At 39.2% G+C, this 16,348-nt stretch overlaps 1 protein-coding gene across 1 annotated transcript in view; it reads right to left on the minus strand.

Annotated features, from left to right (window-relative positions):
* The window catches only part of mrtfab (myocardin related transcription factor Ab), an 88,652-nt gene extending 72,331 nt beyond the window's left edge, over window positions 1-16,321 (minus strand). The window contains exon 1 of the mRNA XM_035997413.1: window positions 16,269-16,321. Within this exon, the coding sequence (XP_035853306.1) occupies window positions 16,269-16,306 (38 nt within the window). The 5' untranslated portion in view covers window positions 16,307-16,321. The remainder of the gene's footprint in view (window positions 1-16,268) is intronic.
* Window positions 16,322-16,348: the final 27 nt, after the last annotated feature.

Raw genomic sequence — 16,348 nt, forward strand, 5'->3', positions numbered from 1 at the left:
ATGTCACAGTAAAAAATACTTGTACTTGTACTTGTCAAAATGATGCCACAAGGCATCATTTTGTGATTAACTTCATGCCACTTTGCAACACAGTAATACAACAGAAACCTTATTTATTGATACATATCAATATCGATCAAGCTTAACGTTACTACAATGTGTTGGTTGACAAGTAGCTAGTAACGTTAATACTAATGTTTGGTGGATAACATTATAGGGTTACAACATCGTTCAACATGCTCATAAAGTTATTTTTAGTATGATTGTTTTGACCACGGATAAAAGCAGCACCGGGCTAACCCACAAATAAGTTCACTAGTATAGATAGACGGCTAATCTAATGCTAATTTAGCCAGCTAGCTAGCACACCCCGGTCTGTCTGCCTCACTCCCCCCCGGCGCAAAGACACTTCATTCGGGATAAGTGCTGACAACACCCCACACAATATATATATAGCTAACTAGTTAAAGTTAGCCCCTAGCCAGCCAACAGCCACCCAATATTACAGCAATCCTTATCTGGCCAGCACTTAACTTCAGTGCAAGATGCTAACGATGCTAACGGCAGTTTAATGACGCGTCGGGAAACAGGCCATAGCAGAGCCAGGCATCCAGTCACAACAGCAGCCATCCACAACGTTAGCTGTGTCTCCGTTAGTGTTAGTTTTGTTTTCGTGCCAAAAATCTCCTCCCTGCCGAATTTCTCCCCCCTTCGTGTTTAGCTGTCTTTACAGTTAGCTAAATTAACCCGACAAAAGGTGGGTTAAGCACCAAAACGAATAGTTAAGATTACATAAACGTGAAGGGGGAGATCGTTCTGGGCAGCTTGGAGATGTTCTGCTGCTGCACTGCTGGCTAATGTTAGCTTGCTGGCTCACTAGACACTTTTTTCTTTCTCCCTTTTACGCCGAGTGGCGCACGTGCCCGCTCGCGGTGTCCGCACTATTCCCCTGACGTGCACTCTACAATCACAGCTGATAGACGGCTTTTTGTACACGCTCCGAAACGGACGTAAATACATCACACTTTCTCTGTAGTCTACCGTTAGCAAGCTATCATAAATGTAGGCTACTTTTTAAATGGCATATTTATTTCCCTCTGGGCTCACCAAAACGGACATAAAAGCATATTAACCATTCTCTGAACGTGATCGCTAGTAAACATATTACGCTCTGCTAGTCTATCGTTCAGGACAAGACCCTGTAGCCTGGTGGTGGGGGAGGCGGGACAGCCTCCCCAAATTGTCTGCCCTTTCAAACTCCTCCCTGTGTGTCCAGGCCTCTTGGACACCATCTGAGAGTTTTCTCCTGTGCAGGACATGCCATAAGTCAGGAGAGGTGTTGTATTTTGCCAGAGAAGGCAAATATGGTCATTTTTCTGCAAAAGAACTGCTAAAGTTTGAAGCTGGTTGGCATACCAACTCAACAACATTTATTTAGTTCTTACTTGTTAATAGTGTAACTGTTATTTGTTAAATTATTGTAGTTATGTGTTAGGTATTGTAATTTCCCCTTGCGGGACTAATAAAGTATACATTATTATTATTATTATTATTAGGTGACTTAGGTTTACTTATTATATATTTAAGTACTTTAAAACGTTAATATATTGTTCAATTTAAATCATTTTCAATTTTAAAAAACTCCATAAAAGAGCGGTCCGTGTATCATCCGATCATTTGTTTTTGTTTTCACATATGAAAACAAAAAAAACGAAATTATGACTTGATTTTTGGTTTTCCCGTTCTTGCACAGAAATCAGAAAAAACACTTGATATTCCGATGTTTTTCAAATTAAGAGTTTACCCACACTGTATTTGTTACCCTGTAAAATTAATAGTCTATATGTAAAATTAATAGTCTATATGTAAAATTAATAGTCTATATGCATGCTTTTTGTCACCCAATTATTTGGCTTAACTCACTGAAAAAATCTATTGAAATAGCCTAAATGTAAACATGTTCAGCATTGACAGACAAACGGCACGATCTGTTTTTGTAGGAGAGGGGAAGACCCATCTCATCGTTTAATCCTGTTGTGTTCAAAGTCATGTTAAACCATTTTTTGTTCCCAGTCAAAAATAGATAGTACTTTAGTCCTGCTATATACATACATATATAGCTATATATACTCTGCTATGTCGCGTTAGCATACAGCTACATAATAATTATAATAAGAGTATGCTAACGTTAGATTGTAGTGGAACGAAGCAGCAATTTCTAAGGTCAAAAATAATAAAAAAATCGCAGATAAAGGCTTCTGAACCAAACACTACACAATCGGACATGTTTCAGCAGGAATGTGACCCGGAATTGGGGAGAATTTAACAACAGTGGCAGCTAAGATGACATGTTTACTGCCGTTAGCATGTAGCTACTATAGTGGTACACAGCAGTGATGGCTGGAAGAGCTGTCATCCCGTCTTCGAAAGGACACTTATGTACGTTTACACTTCATCGCATTAATAATATACAGTCTATGGTTATTAGTCTTGATTGTTTGTATGACTATTGTATAATAAAGATTTAATACAAAAAAAAAAGTTGTGATGTTTGGTCGCTGTTGGTCGTCAAGTGTTTCAACGCATGCGTGGTACAAATCGCACAGGGACTGAGCCCTGTTCCACGCGAGCCCAACACAGTCCAACTTTTTCCTGAATACAGATACTTTATCATGTACCAAAAAGACATGGCACTCCTTTCCATAGATCATTTTATTATTTTTAATATTTTTTAAATATTTCCCTGCTTTTTTCACGCCTACTACTCTAACCTTTTCTCAGAGTCTCTCTCTTTTTCCAAAGTGACAGATAAAATCTCTTACTTTTGACCCAAACAGGTGTTACTTTATGTGAATGTATACATTTTTAAATGGTTTCTTAAAAATGTCCTTGGTAACTTTGGCCCAAAGTAATATGTGATAAACAGTATACTATGTTTCATATGATTATTTATTATCGTCAAAATAATCCAGCAATTATGTTTTTTAGTACTTGATCGAATTCAAGATGTATAAGCTCAGATCAATGAGGCATACAGGCCATAAATAACAAATAGACAAAAAAAATTGTATTATTCATAAGAATTTAAGTTAATAAAAACACCTAAAACAAAGAATGAATGTATTATTTAAATTTGTATGATGAGTATTAATGGAACGGTCATTTTGTCAGTCATGACAGACTGAGAAAGTAATTTGTCCCCAGGGCCATACAATTCTACAATGCTTCACTAAAGAGAAGAGGAGAGAGAGACTTCTTTGCATAGTCTGTCTGCCTCTCCTCCCTCTCCACCACTTCCACTACCTCCTATAATAACAGTTATGTACTGACTGTCCACTGGCCCACTGTATACTGTTTACACTGTTAACTGGCTATATTAGCCTATATATGCACAATCCCTCCCTCCCTCCACCCGCCAGCCTGGACTGAGGTCTAACATAACTTAATACTTGAACAATGGCTGTAACACTATTACTTCAAACCTCTAATATTGACTTTTGATCTCTTATATTGACCATATTTAATGCTGGTCTCTAGACTTTTCCTTGCACTATTGGACCTATTTGCACTACCACCATTCAATCTCATACTGAATCACAGGGTCAGTCCCTGCCCTCTCACTGCAAGCGTCTCATACTTATACATCCCTTAGTACATTCATTTGGATTTTTTATTGGATGTTTTAAAATTTTTTATTTATTTAGTATTATTATTTTTTTTATTTATTTAGTATTTTTTCTTTTATTGTCCATGCTATTCATGTGAATTTGCTTTTTTTTATGATCCTGTTTATGATGTATGTGTATGTTGTGTGTGATGTCTTAAGCTATTGGGACCTTGAATTTCCCCTTGGGGATCAATAACGTATCTATCTATCTATCTATCTATCTATCTATCTATCTATCTATCTATCTATTTTTGACTGGGAACAAAAAATGGTTTAACATGACTTTGAACACAACAGGATTAAACGATGAGATGGGTCTTCCCCTCTCCTACAAAAACAGATCGTGCCTTTTGTCTGTCAATGCGTGAACATGTTTACATTTAGGCTATTTCAATAGATTTTTTCAGTGAGTTAAGCCAAATAATTGGGTGACAAAAAGCATGCATATAGACTGTTAATTTTACATATAGACTATTAATTTTACAGGCTAACAAATACAGTGTGGGTAAAATCTTAATTTGAAAAACAATGAATGCATATCCTGCCAATCAGATTTAGCACCACCCACAGGGGAAAATCGGAATATCAAGTGGTTTTTCTGATTTCCGTGCAAGAACGGGAAAACCAAAAATCAAGTCATAATTTAGTTTTTTCGTTTTTCCAAAAAAAACGGAAAAACGGAAAAAGGAGTTGTTTTCTCGTTTTTTCGTTTTCATATGTGAAAACAAAAACAAATGATCGGATGATACACGGACCAAGAGCCTTTATTTGATGTCATTTTTCAGTATTTCAAGAATCGGTTTAGGAATCGGTTAGGAATCGGAATCGTAAAAATCCAAACGGTACCCAACCCTATTTATCATTACTTCCAGGATAATGCTGGCCCTTTTCAGGCGACCAAGGGCATTTATTAATCTCCCTGTCCCACCCAGTCTCCATCACTAGCGTGACACTCGGCCACATAACAAAGAGCAAGTCCCCATCAGGGCTCGACATTAAGGCTTGTCCGCTTGTCCGGGACAAGTGTCTTTTTTTTGCAGGGCAAGTGAAAGACAAATTTACTTGCTTGCTTGAAGTGTTTGAATCATTTTTCTCTGCTTGCATTATTTGAGTTTAAATGATATATAGCCATATTCTGACTATTGTTTATATTACGTTTGGTAATGTATATTACTGTTTAAGGAGGAATGAGTATACATGTTTGATTTATTCATTTGTATTTTGCATATCGCTCAGCTCTACATTTATCCTCTGGAATATTTGGCCTTAAGTGGTGTTCTGGCCGACACACCTGAGTGAACCTGGTGATAAACCCAGAACTAGCACCTAGACTGAGCGTCTACCTATTATCTCCACAACAGCGATAGCAATGTGCTTTGCGTGGATGAAGCTTTAAGTAAATTTGACTCTTTAGCGGCTGGCTGGTTTGTCCGTCAGTTATTGTTGTAATTTTACCTGATGAAGGTCTAAGACGTATTTTCTAAATAAATAATTGCTTGCCCGGAGATGGATAGCTAGATATACTGAGGTAGACCCATGAGGGGCAGAAGAGAGGACAAGTAGAAAGACAGAAGATGGTTAACCTACAGCTGAGCCCAGTTCGCCTTTTCTCTCTGAGGGAGAAGAGTAGACTAGCCTCCAATGCCTCCTGGGTGAGCCATATCCATCAGAGTGGATTAAATATCAGCTAATAATCAACTGTAAAGTAGCTACATCTTTTAAATGATCCCTTGGTAAATCAGCCTCTGAAAGAAAGTGAAATTGTAGAAAGAAAAACAAAGTTAACACCAACATTCAGAGGCAAAGTTATGTCTACAAAATTATTTTAGATATAGTATAAGTTAAAGTTCAAGTCACCACTATCTCTGGCGATACACTGTACACTGGCGTGCAACTTATTACTTTGTATTATGGAGTCTGGAGATCATTTTTTCTTGTTGAAGGGGAAATCTATTGTTGGGACACGTTTGTTTCTACTGAATTTTATTAATGTTGATAGTGTTTGGATGCTTTCAATGGTTTGTTTGAATTCTGTATTAGCAAAAACAAAAAAAGAATTATAAAATGATAAATCTTTACCCGGACAAGTGACTTTTGTGCATAGACAAGTGAAACGTAAATGTACTTGTCCAACGGACAAGTGCCTCAAAAAGTTAACGTCAAGCCCTGCCCATATGAATCCATCTCCAGTGCACCGAGGGAATTTTCAATCTATGCAAGTCACACATTTTCTATTATTATCCTCGATATGTCGAGTGGTGGGAGAAGTATAACTGAATTGAATTCTGTATTAGCAAAACACAAAAAAAAATTATAAAATGCTAAATCTTACAATAAAAACTACAACTCCCATAATTCCACGCAACTTCCCAACATCATCAATTGTCTGTTTACAATCCATTGTTTTGGTTGAGAGACCCCTAGTGGCAGAATGTTACATAATTGTACGTTTAATGAAAATCAGGCCAGTAGTTTTTAAACCTGCTGACAGACAGTTGTCCTTCAGCCCAAAACATAATCTCCTTGGCGGGGGTACTTATTTCAGTTACTTTCAGTTAAAGGGGTGATAGAATGCAAAACCGATTTTACCTTGTCATAGTTGAATAATGACAGTTTGGAGGGTAAATAGGACAGACATAGAAGCTCAAAATCCCATTGATACCCCTATCCTCTGCAATCTCACATTTTGAAACTGCCGTTGAAAACGGGTGAATCTGAACAAAGCTAAAAGTTGACGTAAGCATCCCAACTCCTAGTCTTTGTCACGCCCCAGCATTTGCATAGGCTACACCACTGACCTGAGGTCAGCTTAGTCTTCTGAATCTAGCTAGGTCATGCATATACATATTTTTGTTAAAATAGCATTTTTAGGTCTGGAAGAATGAAATATGTCCTCACCACTACACTTGGCGTTTAGCCTCTTCAGCAGATGTTGCTGCAACTCCACATTTAATGCTCGAAGGGTTTTATTATCCCCCTCGACTGCTGCTGTGACTTTTTCCTGCTCCTCCAACCTATAACAGAAGACAATATGAATAGCTGGCATTATAAGAAACAACAAAAACATATTTAGTGAATTCAAGTTAAATCCAAGGATTAATTTTCATATTAGAATACCTTAAGCAAAACATGAATCTAGTTTAAAACTATCTTACTTTCTTTTCGTTTCTTGTAGTTGCAGACACGTCATTAAATTTGTTTTGGTAGAGCCGTTGTTTTTGTTTGGCCTCCTCATAAAGTTTTTGTGGAACCACTCCGCCATCATCATCGTCATCATCCTCCTCTTCGTAGAGTACATCTGAAAGTACGTGTTCTCGAATTTTTTTGGGGGGGTTAGACAGAGTGGAGACTGTTTATTTCTGATTTTTCTGTCCTGGAGTATGGCCAAGAGATTTTTTTTATTGGCTTCTTCGACCGATTTTCTTTGACTTGTCTGAAATAGATAAAAGCATAATTACATTAATTATAGCTAGCTACAGTTATACAAGACTTAAACAAACAATGCAACGTCAAAGCATAACGATGGTTGTTCTTTCATATTTACTATTATATTCTCATATTTATGTGAGTAGTATTTATTAACACTGGTTATCGTTAGTTAACAATGGAAACATTGTTTCTGATTAACGTTACATTCTTTGCCTTGGCTTCCTCTTCCTCAGAGGGTGCCGGTGGGGGAGTGGTCTCTTTAAGTTTTCGGACACGGACACGCTTCCCTTTCGACAGTTCCTCCTCAATTTCTTCTTTTGTCTCTAAATACAAACAACACTGGATGTAAGTACTTTAAATCACCTTCTATACTAACGTTGACGCTATTCTGTTGAAGGGTGACACTTTACAGTAAGGGTACATGAATTATGAATTCATGCATTAATTAATTCATAATTTGTGCATTACTTCATTCCTTTATATCTTATGAATCATCAGGAATTGACATGCGTTCATAGCCTGTCATTCATGCATGAACAACATGATTTTCCAGTGGACCTGCAGAGGGACTGGTTAAAAGACAGAAGAAGGGGCATAACTGCGACGATGTTTACAAAAAATATACATTAAGGCTGCAGATTATGAATGAATGAAGCAGACCACTACTACACACACACACACACACACACACACACACATTGTTAAAATCATAAGCTGGACGCTGTCTTTCTACATGGTTTAGTTAATGATCGGGCTGTAGTAAGATCACTTCTGCTATATGTAATCGATGACAACAAGGACAATTTCATAGTGGTTGGTGCGGGACATTTTAGCGTCCCGACAGGCTTTTATCGGGATTCGGGACACGCAACTCAGAATCGGGACTGTCCCGGTACAACCGAGACGTCTGGTCACCGTTGATCGCTCGCTAGCTAACACTACTAGCTAGCTAGCTAGCTAACGTTAGAACCGGTTAGAACGTTAACGTTAACGTTAACTGTCTATGGGTAAAACTCACATCAGAGTTAACGTTACTTAGTTAGCGTACGATGACCCCGGTTAAATGAGGTTTTTATCTAGCTAATCATTATGATATCTAACGTTATATGTTTACATCTTACCTTTCAGGAGCAATATCTGTCCCTTAAAAAAATCATTTTGCCAACGCACCCAGTAAATCTTACTGGTATTTAAAATATCAAAATCCCTAATGAACGATGTGGGAACTATTTCCTTACATCCATCATCCATGTATTTTACGTAGGCAAACATTTTACACACAAAAAAAAATACGCTAGCGAAAATTAACTTAAATTAAATAGCTAGCTTTTCTAACGTTGGATTGTAAGCGAATTCAACTGTTAACGTTAACTAACCGTTATATAACGTTCACGGCACGCGCGATTGGTACTTTGCACACAGTGTGAGTCTTAACTGATGCTACGAAAGATGTGGCTTTTCATTCGATGAAGGTTATAAATTTCAGTTATTTTTGAAACTGAGGTGTTTATACATTTTGGAAGATGTAGTTGTGGTGCTGTTTAACTATAGCTATTTAATCCTTTGGAAAATATATGTGTTTTGTTATAAATACGCTGTTAAAAGTTAGACGTTTGCCTCAAGTCTGAGTTCTCTATTTACGTTACTGTTAAGACTCTCAGCTGGTAACCGCTATGTCGCGTGAGCCGTAGTTAGGAAGTAAACGAACGCTACAACTAACAGTTCAGTGATTTATGGTTGTAGTATGTAGAAAGCCAAATACAGCTACATTTGCCTACATTTATGCCTAGAGTAATATCGTTGGTATGTATTCATTCACTGTTTTTAAATAATGACATAGGTTCATAGATCATTAGTTTGATGTCAGTGTTATTTTGTGTAAAGTTTATATTAGAAATGTCCGTGATCGCTGGCGTTGGTGCTGTGACTATAGGTTGAAGGTAGTGACTAGCTAGCTAAGTCCTATAGGACAGGCTACAGACTCGTATGAATGAACGTAATTGTTTACATGTAAAAATGTCTTTGTACAGCATAATCACAATCACTATCAGTTTAATAGTCATGAATTATATGGTGTACGGTAGAAAGGAAATATTTAGCATAGAATTGATTAGTCTGTCCTTGTATGACAGTTTCACACTTTCCTTGCAACGTCATTAAACCTGTGGACGTGACTGTCTTCAGAGTCTTGATGTTAGGAGAGAGTTTAGCTGGCTGTCAGTGTATAGAGCAATACCGACGGCACAACCTGGTCAATGTAAACTAAATTGTTCAGTCAGTTGAAGGATTGGAAGACATTTCTAGCAATGTTACCTTGTCAGTCAAGTCTTTTTTTAATGGTTGTATTAGGCTCAGCTTCTATAAACTGAATTATTTATTGTTTAAAATCACTATCCTGTTATACATGAATGTGTTTGTTAATGATGTCATGTTCTTTTTTAATTTTAGAATGCCGAAACGCAAGTACAAATTGTACTTGGAGCCTAACAGCACAATAAAAATACCCTGTGCAAGACTCAAAAGACATTTGGATGTAAGTCAGTTCATGAGATATATGTGGTAATGTATGAATTATATGAGATATAACTTAAAACGTTTCTGTTGTTCAAATGATCTATGACTTTAATTTGACCTGATAATGGTATTTGATGATGATAATGTTATTTGATGGTGGCACTATATTTGTTTTAATCTATACAGGCTTTGCCCTCTACTGATGCTAGAGTTAGCACCCAACAGGCTTAAACAGGGCAAGTTTTAAACCTGTTTTTAGCCTCTAAACGTGCTCGAGATGTCATTACAAATGCCTACCCATGTGCAGTGCAGATTCTCTGTGTTCCCTCAGAAGGAACATGTTTAGAGGCTATAAACCCGTTTAAAACTTGCCCTGTTTAAGCCTGTTGGGTGCTAACGCTAGCAGGAGGATAAGACGGTGTAGGCAGCACTGATTGTTTTAGTTTTTCTTGCTACTGACAGCACTCCAAATTTACAACCAACAGAGCTACGTGTTGAAATCAACCGGAATTCTCCTTTAAGATGAGTTATTTTATGGTAAATGAAAGGCTTGATCCGACGAAGTAGCTCATCCAATCAAATCGAAGAATTGACGTCAATGCTGCTGCCAGTTCTGCGGTTGTTTATCTTTTTCTTCTTCTTCTAGTCCGTAGAAAGAGCAAAGTTGGTAGCCTTTTCTCATTAGCGCCACCTCTGTTCAGGAGAAGACTGCAACCAGCGCGGGTATAAATAGTTACGGCGATCCCATGACGTCGCATTTGTGCGCGCCAGCTGGGCTGCGTCCATAGACTGTATATAAGAATGGACCAACAGATCCCGTTGCTCTGGACGGAGACCAGTGAAGGCCGTTAGAAGCACTTTTCCGGTAAGCGCTGAGCGTTACTGCGCAGCCTCCAACTGAGAGAGACGACGTACATGTGCCGTGAGCAACGTGTCTGAAAGTTGTAAGTCTTCTGGTAGCTGTGCCGAGAGAAATCTCAATCATTCCCAATCTTGCAGAGCCGGAGAGCGTAGGTATATGTAAGGAGATAACATGGACACAGGCTAATTACTGCTAACTAAAATGATAGTTAACATTAGTAATTACATTTAAACAGCTAATGTGAGACGAAACTGCCTGCGCGCTTCTCCTGTACTATACGGTAATTCCTCTACTATGCGACAGTAAGTCGCGTGGTTATGACACAATCGTTAGCCTATTTTTACAAAAACGTCTGCTACGGAGCCATAACGTGAGATACAAGGTAATGGAGCCTTTTATACATTGTCGTGTTTCTTTAGAAATGAACAATGGACAAATAGAGTCTTTAAACGCTTCATGTAAAGTTATTCTCTGTCAAAGTGACGTCAAAATGAATGGCAGTCAATGGAATGCTAACGGCGGGTAAGTGCTAGGTAGCATCAAAATGGCGCCATAGGAGGTATGCTTTGTAGAAGCTGGCTTACCTCCTTGGTGGTGAGTGTTGGAGTGGGCACAAGTATCGATATGTTCATATGTATATGAGGAGTTCAAGGGTGTTTCTACGTCCATTTATTGCAAACTGCAGGAACGGAAATAAGGCTTGTGTGTGCGTGCCAAGCTTTTCAATGATTTAGATTTATAAAAGAGAACCAGGCGTACGTGCAGCTTCATAGCCTAAGTCTGACGAAAAGAATGCATATGCATATTTCTGTCTATGTCTCAATAAAATACACTAAACTGTATTGACAGGAAATGGCGAAATCAGCTGGAGCAGTGCAGATGGGGCATCAAGGCCACTGTGGCCGCAGGGCATATAATTTTTTGAGGGCCAAAAGGCCAAGTGAGTTCATCTGCACTCAGCACTGCAGTTAATATGATAACACCCAGGAAAAAGACCCTTCTCCATAAGGCCAAACTGTGGAGGCACGGTGGCCACAGCGGTCCCGCCATGAAATTCCTGCCCTGATCAAACAGTACTCAGCTAGAAGGCATATTACACTATCAGGGCATGAAGTTAACTTTTTTTGACCACCAGCCACTGTGGTAGGTGGACTTTTTACCAGCCACTTTTTTTTGTGTCATAAAGGTGAAAAACAGGAATTGCTGCATCTCTATGATCCTATCCTGTCCTATTGATGGTAGCCTACTGGTGGACATTGCTCCGTCATCACATGCTGTAGTATGGGGGCCCGCCTTGATAATCCTGCATAGGGGCCCGGTGTTGGCTCGTTACGCCACTGCATATAAGAGAAAATCAGGAGTAGCGTACGTGCACCACAACAACAAAACACTGGTGAATGCGCACCATAACACAATCATTTTTTTTGTATAGTTCTTAAAAATAAAAAAATAAATAAAAAGGAAACTTGTTTTGGGGAGAATAATACGTATTACTATTAATCCATTACTCTGGGCTGAGATTTCCTAGGAACCTTACCAAAAAGGCTCAGGATGCTGCAAATGTTGGTAAAATATGAAAAAGGCCGGTGGATTTAAGACACAAAATAAGAATGTATTGAATGAATCAAATATGAACATATCTGTCATTGTCAGTGGCTTGTTAATCTTTACATCGTTAGTTAATTTTCTATCCTGGCCTGGGACACACATTCATACAGTTTGATAAAGTAGCCTACTTGTTGGACTTTAACTTATCATTACACTTACAATAACGAGAGAAGCTGTCCTCAATTTAGGTCATCCTGTAGGTCTCATCTGCGTTTTTTCCTGCATCCACCGTGTGCGTTTGTGTGTGATTGTGTGTGTGTCTGTGCGTGTGTTTGCGTGTGTGTGTGTGTGTGTTTGTGTGTGATTGTGTGTGCGCGTCAGTCGCGGGGGAAACGGAGCAGCCCCGCCCGCTGCAGAGAGCCGACAGTATTGAAAAAGCAGCAGGTTCAGTGACAGCGTACATTGATGTTAAAATGTATACATGTTGGCAGGACGGTCTGAAATGTTTTCCATGGTCTTTCGCTGTACGTTTTGTTGGTAAATGTGAGATGTTCGAGTCACATACACGTCTCGTCTTCATATCAGAAACTACGAAATTAACTTTACCCGTTCTCACTCCCGCTTGGTCAGTGGCTGCACATGAGACTGCTGGGATTGTGTGAGTATTAAAAATGCGATAGGGGACCCCGGCTGTCAATCAATGTCTTACAGTGATGCGGGCCCCTGATTGGACCAGGCCCGTAAGCAACGGCGTACCCTGCTTACCGATAGTTAGGTGTCTGAATCACTCAATTCTCATTGGCTACCCGCCAACGTGGCAGGTAGATTGACAGTTTCACCCGCCAATCACAAAAGTTACCCGCATTTGGCGGGTGGGCGGGTGCCAATTTCATGCCCTGTACACTATACTGTATAACAGTTAATTGAATTAAAACAACAATAGGACACAAAACATCAATAGTGTCACAACCAAGCAAGATGCAGTCACAAAACTTTACAGGAGTGAAGTTGTACATAAAAATGAGTTTGAAGATGCAAGGAGGTTGGAAGTAGGGGGGTGGACAAAGGGGCCATTGGCCTTCCCCACTTTACGCCCCTGGCCCAAATTGGCGCCATGGCTGGTGTGAACCCATCGCAAGATGATCTGTAGTTATCTATGGTTTTGTGCTTGGATCAATTAACATTTAGTCCATTTAATCCACGATGTTCCACTTCCGGGATTGGTCTGTTGCCGCCGGAAATTCCGCCGGATGTCACTCTTTAAGGTTTAAGGCCGGTCTGTTACCTGGCTTTCTTCATGTTGGAATTTTAAACTGCGGTGGATTTATGAGGACTATGGTTAACTGCTCCTCAGATCTCTGCAGGGTAAATCCAGACAGCTAGCTAGACCATCTGTCCAATCTGAGTTTTCTGATGCATGACTAAACAACTTTTGAACGTACACATGTTCCACCAAGACAAGTTCCTTCCTGAGGCTATTTTGCAGCAGCAGCGGTGCTCCGTCAGACGCTTAGCGCCGCCCAAGACGACTGTGATTGGTTTATTGGCATTTCTTTAAACCAGAGGACGTTTTTCTCCCAACCCGGAATGCTGAGTGGACTAACCAGACCCTCCTCCGCAGCGCTGTGGTGGAAGGTCTGGCAATGACTAAAAGACTAGTTAACATTTAACTGAAAGTAACTGAAATAAATACCCCCGCCAAGGAGGTTATGTTTTAGGATGAAGGCCATCTGTCTGTCAGCAGGTTTATAGAAAAACTACTGGCCTGATTTTCATTACTTGGTGGAAGGGTTTATCATTGGCCCTGGGAGAGTCCATTCAACTTTGGAGGGGATCCAAATCACGGAGATTTATTATTGTACTGTTGTTAACATTGCGAGATGTGGCATTTGTGCTCCATTCATGGGGTGACGGAATAATCAAATAAACAAGTTCCCAACTGGGAAAATTCATGTGAACGTCCCCTCAAGTCTGGAACGTTAACATAGAGCTAAGGCATGCCTTGGCAGAGCTCTGCGCTCTCTATGTATGACACAATTATTTCACATGCCCAGTATATTAAATTCAGCATCATCTCTGTTAAGGTTCTTATTTGTCCAGGTCACTGGATATCTTGTAGTCCTGAATTTTGTCACACATCCAAGAGGCTTCATCACTTAGGAACTGATTGATGAAAATGTCCAGTTGCTTTAAATTAAGGACTCCACTTGTTTATTTATTTCAGGTTTATTTAACAGGGACAATGCACACTAATAATACATATGAAAATGTAAAATGTGCCAGAATTAGCCAAAAGGCTGTTTTACATCTGCTGTCCCTGGACAGATCATACAATGTCACACCTAAAAAGACAAAAGGATTATAATAGTACATATAGGTTTAGCCCAATACAAGTAAAATTGACTATAAATGTAAAAATTCAAAAAATGACAAGATCAACATATAAACAAGAACAGATTGTCATTATCAACATCAATACAAGCACACACATACACACACAAGCTAAAGGTTCAGTCCATGTAACCGACAACTTCGTAGGCAGTCCTGATTACCTGTTGGCCACTTCTTTAAGTTAAATTAAACTTTTGTGTCATGTGAAACTAGAAGGGTTCTTCTATGCTTTCAGAAGATGAGGAGAGTACTTACACTATGCACTGAATGTATAGAGGGTTTTCATGACGCGTCATCAGACCCGAAGTCGCCATGTTGGAGGTACTCCGCATCACAACAAAGCACAGGCACTGAAGTAGATCCCGAACGGCGTCAAGGAAAATGGTTAATTATTGCCATGTTTTAGGTTGTACCAATCGGTCAGACCGAGAAAAACATTTGGAATATTATCGACTTCCAAAAGTTATTAAAAACCAGGGAGAGGAATGCCAGAAGTTATCAGAGGAAAGGAGGCGCTTGTGGTTGGCAAAGCTCAACCAGGATCTACGAGGGAAAAATCTCTTGTTCGGTCTTTGAAATGAAAAAAAAAACAACTATTGAGAGTCACTTGGCTACACCTTGAGTATCGCAATGATATCATACAGTTAAGGTTAGGTTGATTAAAGACGTTATTGCATTACTTACTTTGGCTTCACACCACATTGGTCGTTAATGACTTGGTACTGCGTCTCCCTCACCCATCCACACACCATCTGGTTATAGGCCTCCAAACTTTTGTAGGATTTAAGGTCTTCCGCTGTGTATGGGCTCGGCGAGAAAACCAGGTAGTTGACTATATCGGTATATGCAACTGAAGGAAGAATCACCGGCCGCCATGGGTCCAAGAAGAGGGAGCCAACTTGTAGGGATCTGCACCGCCAATAAACTGTAATTTCTCAAAATATCGCGCCTTTTTTTGTGGTCCAAGTCCTTCCATGCCTTTGCATCTTGGACGCGTTTTGATGAGCTTTTCTGTTGTTTAGATATAAAGTATTAAAAGCATCCAAAGTGCACAATACTCCATTACTCCATTCAGTTGTTTACACTGAGTGCCTCCAACATGGCCGCATATCCAGGTTACCTCCCAGAACGTGACGTCGGTGAAAACCCTCTATTACATTATTCAAGTTTTTTGTGCTTAGTTTACAATGTAATCATTTTCTCATAATAATTCTCAAAACTTATTAGGCCTACATTATGCACACAACTTTTGTTACTCATTTTGTGCTCATGGTTTTCTTACATTAAGCCTATGTTTTAACATGATGAGCTTTTATTACATTTAAATTATTACATTATGTGCAGGTATTACATTATGAGTTGCTACATGTGTCCTTGTACAAGAAATGGAACATTTTTATTTGGCAGTTAAATGTTTGAATATGTCAAAGCAGTTGTATGTAAGAAGAAAATGAGATGCAAATGGTTGAATATCTTTTTATGTTCATTTTGTATAACTGGTGAGGGTAAGAAAGTACAAGGCCAGTTAACATTTCCAGCTCCAGTTGAAATGTCCAATTGGGAACTCATTTTAAATGGAACACACCATTACTTCTCTGGTTTCTGGCTTTGCTGACAAATACTGATTGAACTTTCCTATGCCATGGACATAACAATAGAATTCTTCATTTAGGTGGTGTTCCCCTTTTAAATGAGAAGACATTCTCTGAATTACAGGGCAGGTACTTGTGTTGTTTCGACACATTCAGCACCTTTCACTAACCGCCAAGTAGTTTTATTTTCCATAATAATGCTGCCTTGTGCGTTATTAGCATAGCCAATCACGAATTTATGAACTGTGTTAGTTTGTATACTCACCTTAATATAAAACAGCCATGGTACACGCCTACTCCCATCTCCCAACCAAATAACCACAACACGCCGGCTACGGCAAGCGA

This window comes from Sander lucioperca, chromosome 22 (genome assembly GCF_008315115.2).
Source record: "Sander lucioperca isolate FBNREF2018 chromosome 22, SLUC_FBN_1.2, whole genome shotgun sequence".
Classification (NCBI taxonomy): Eukaryota; Metazoa; Chordata; class Actinopteri; order Perciformes; family Percidae; genus Sander; species Sander lucioperca.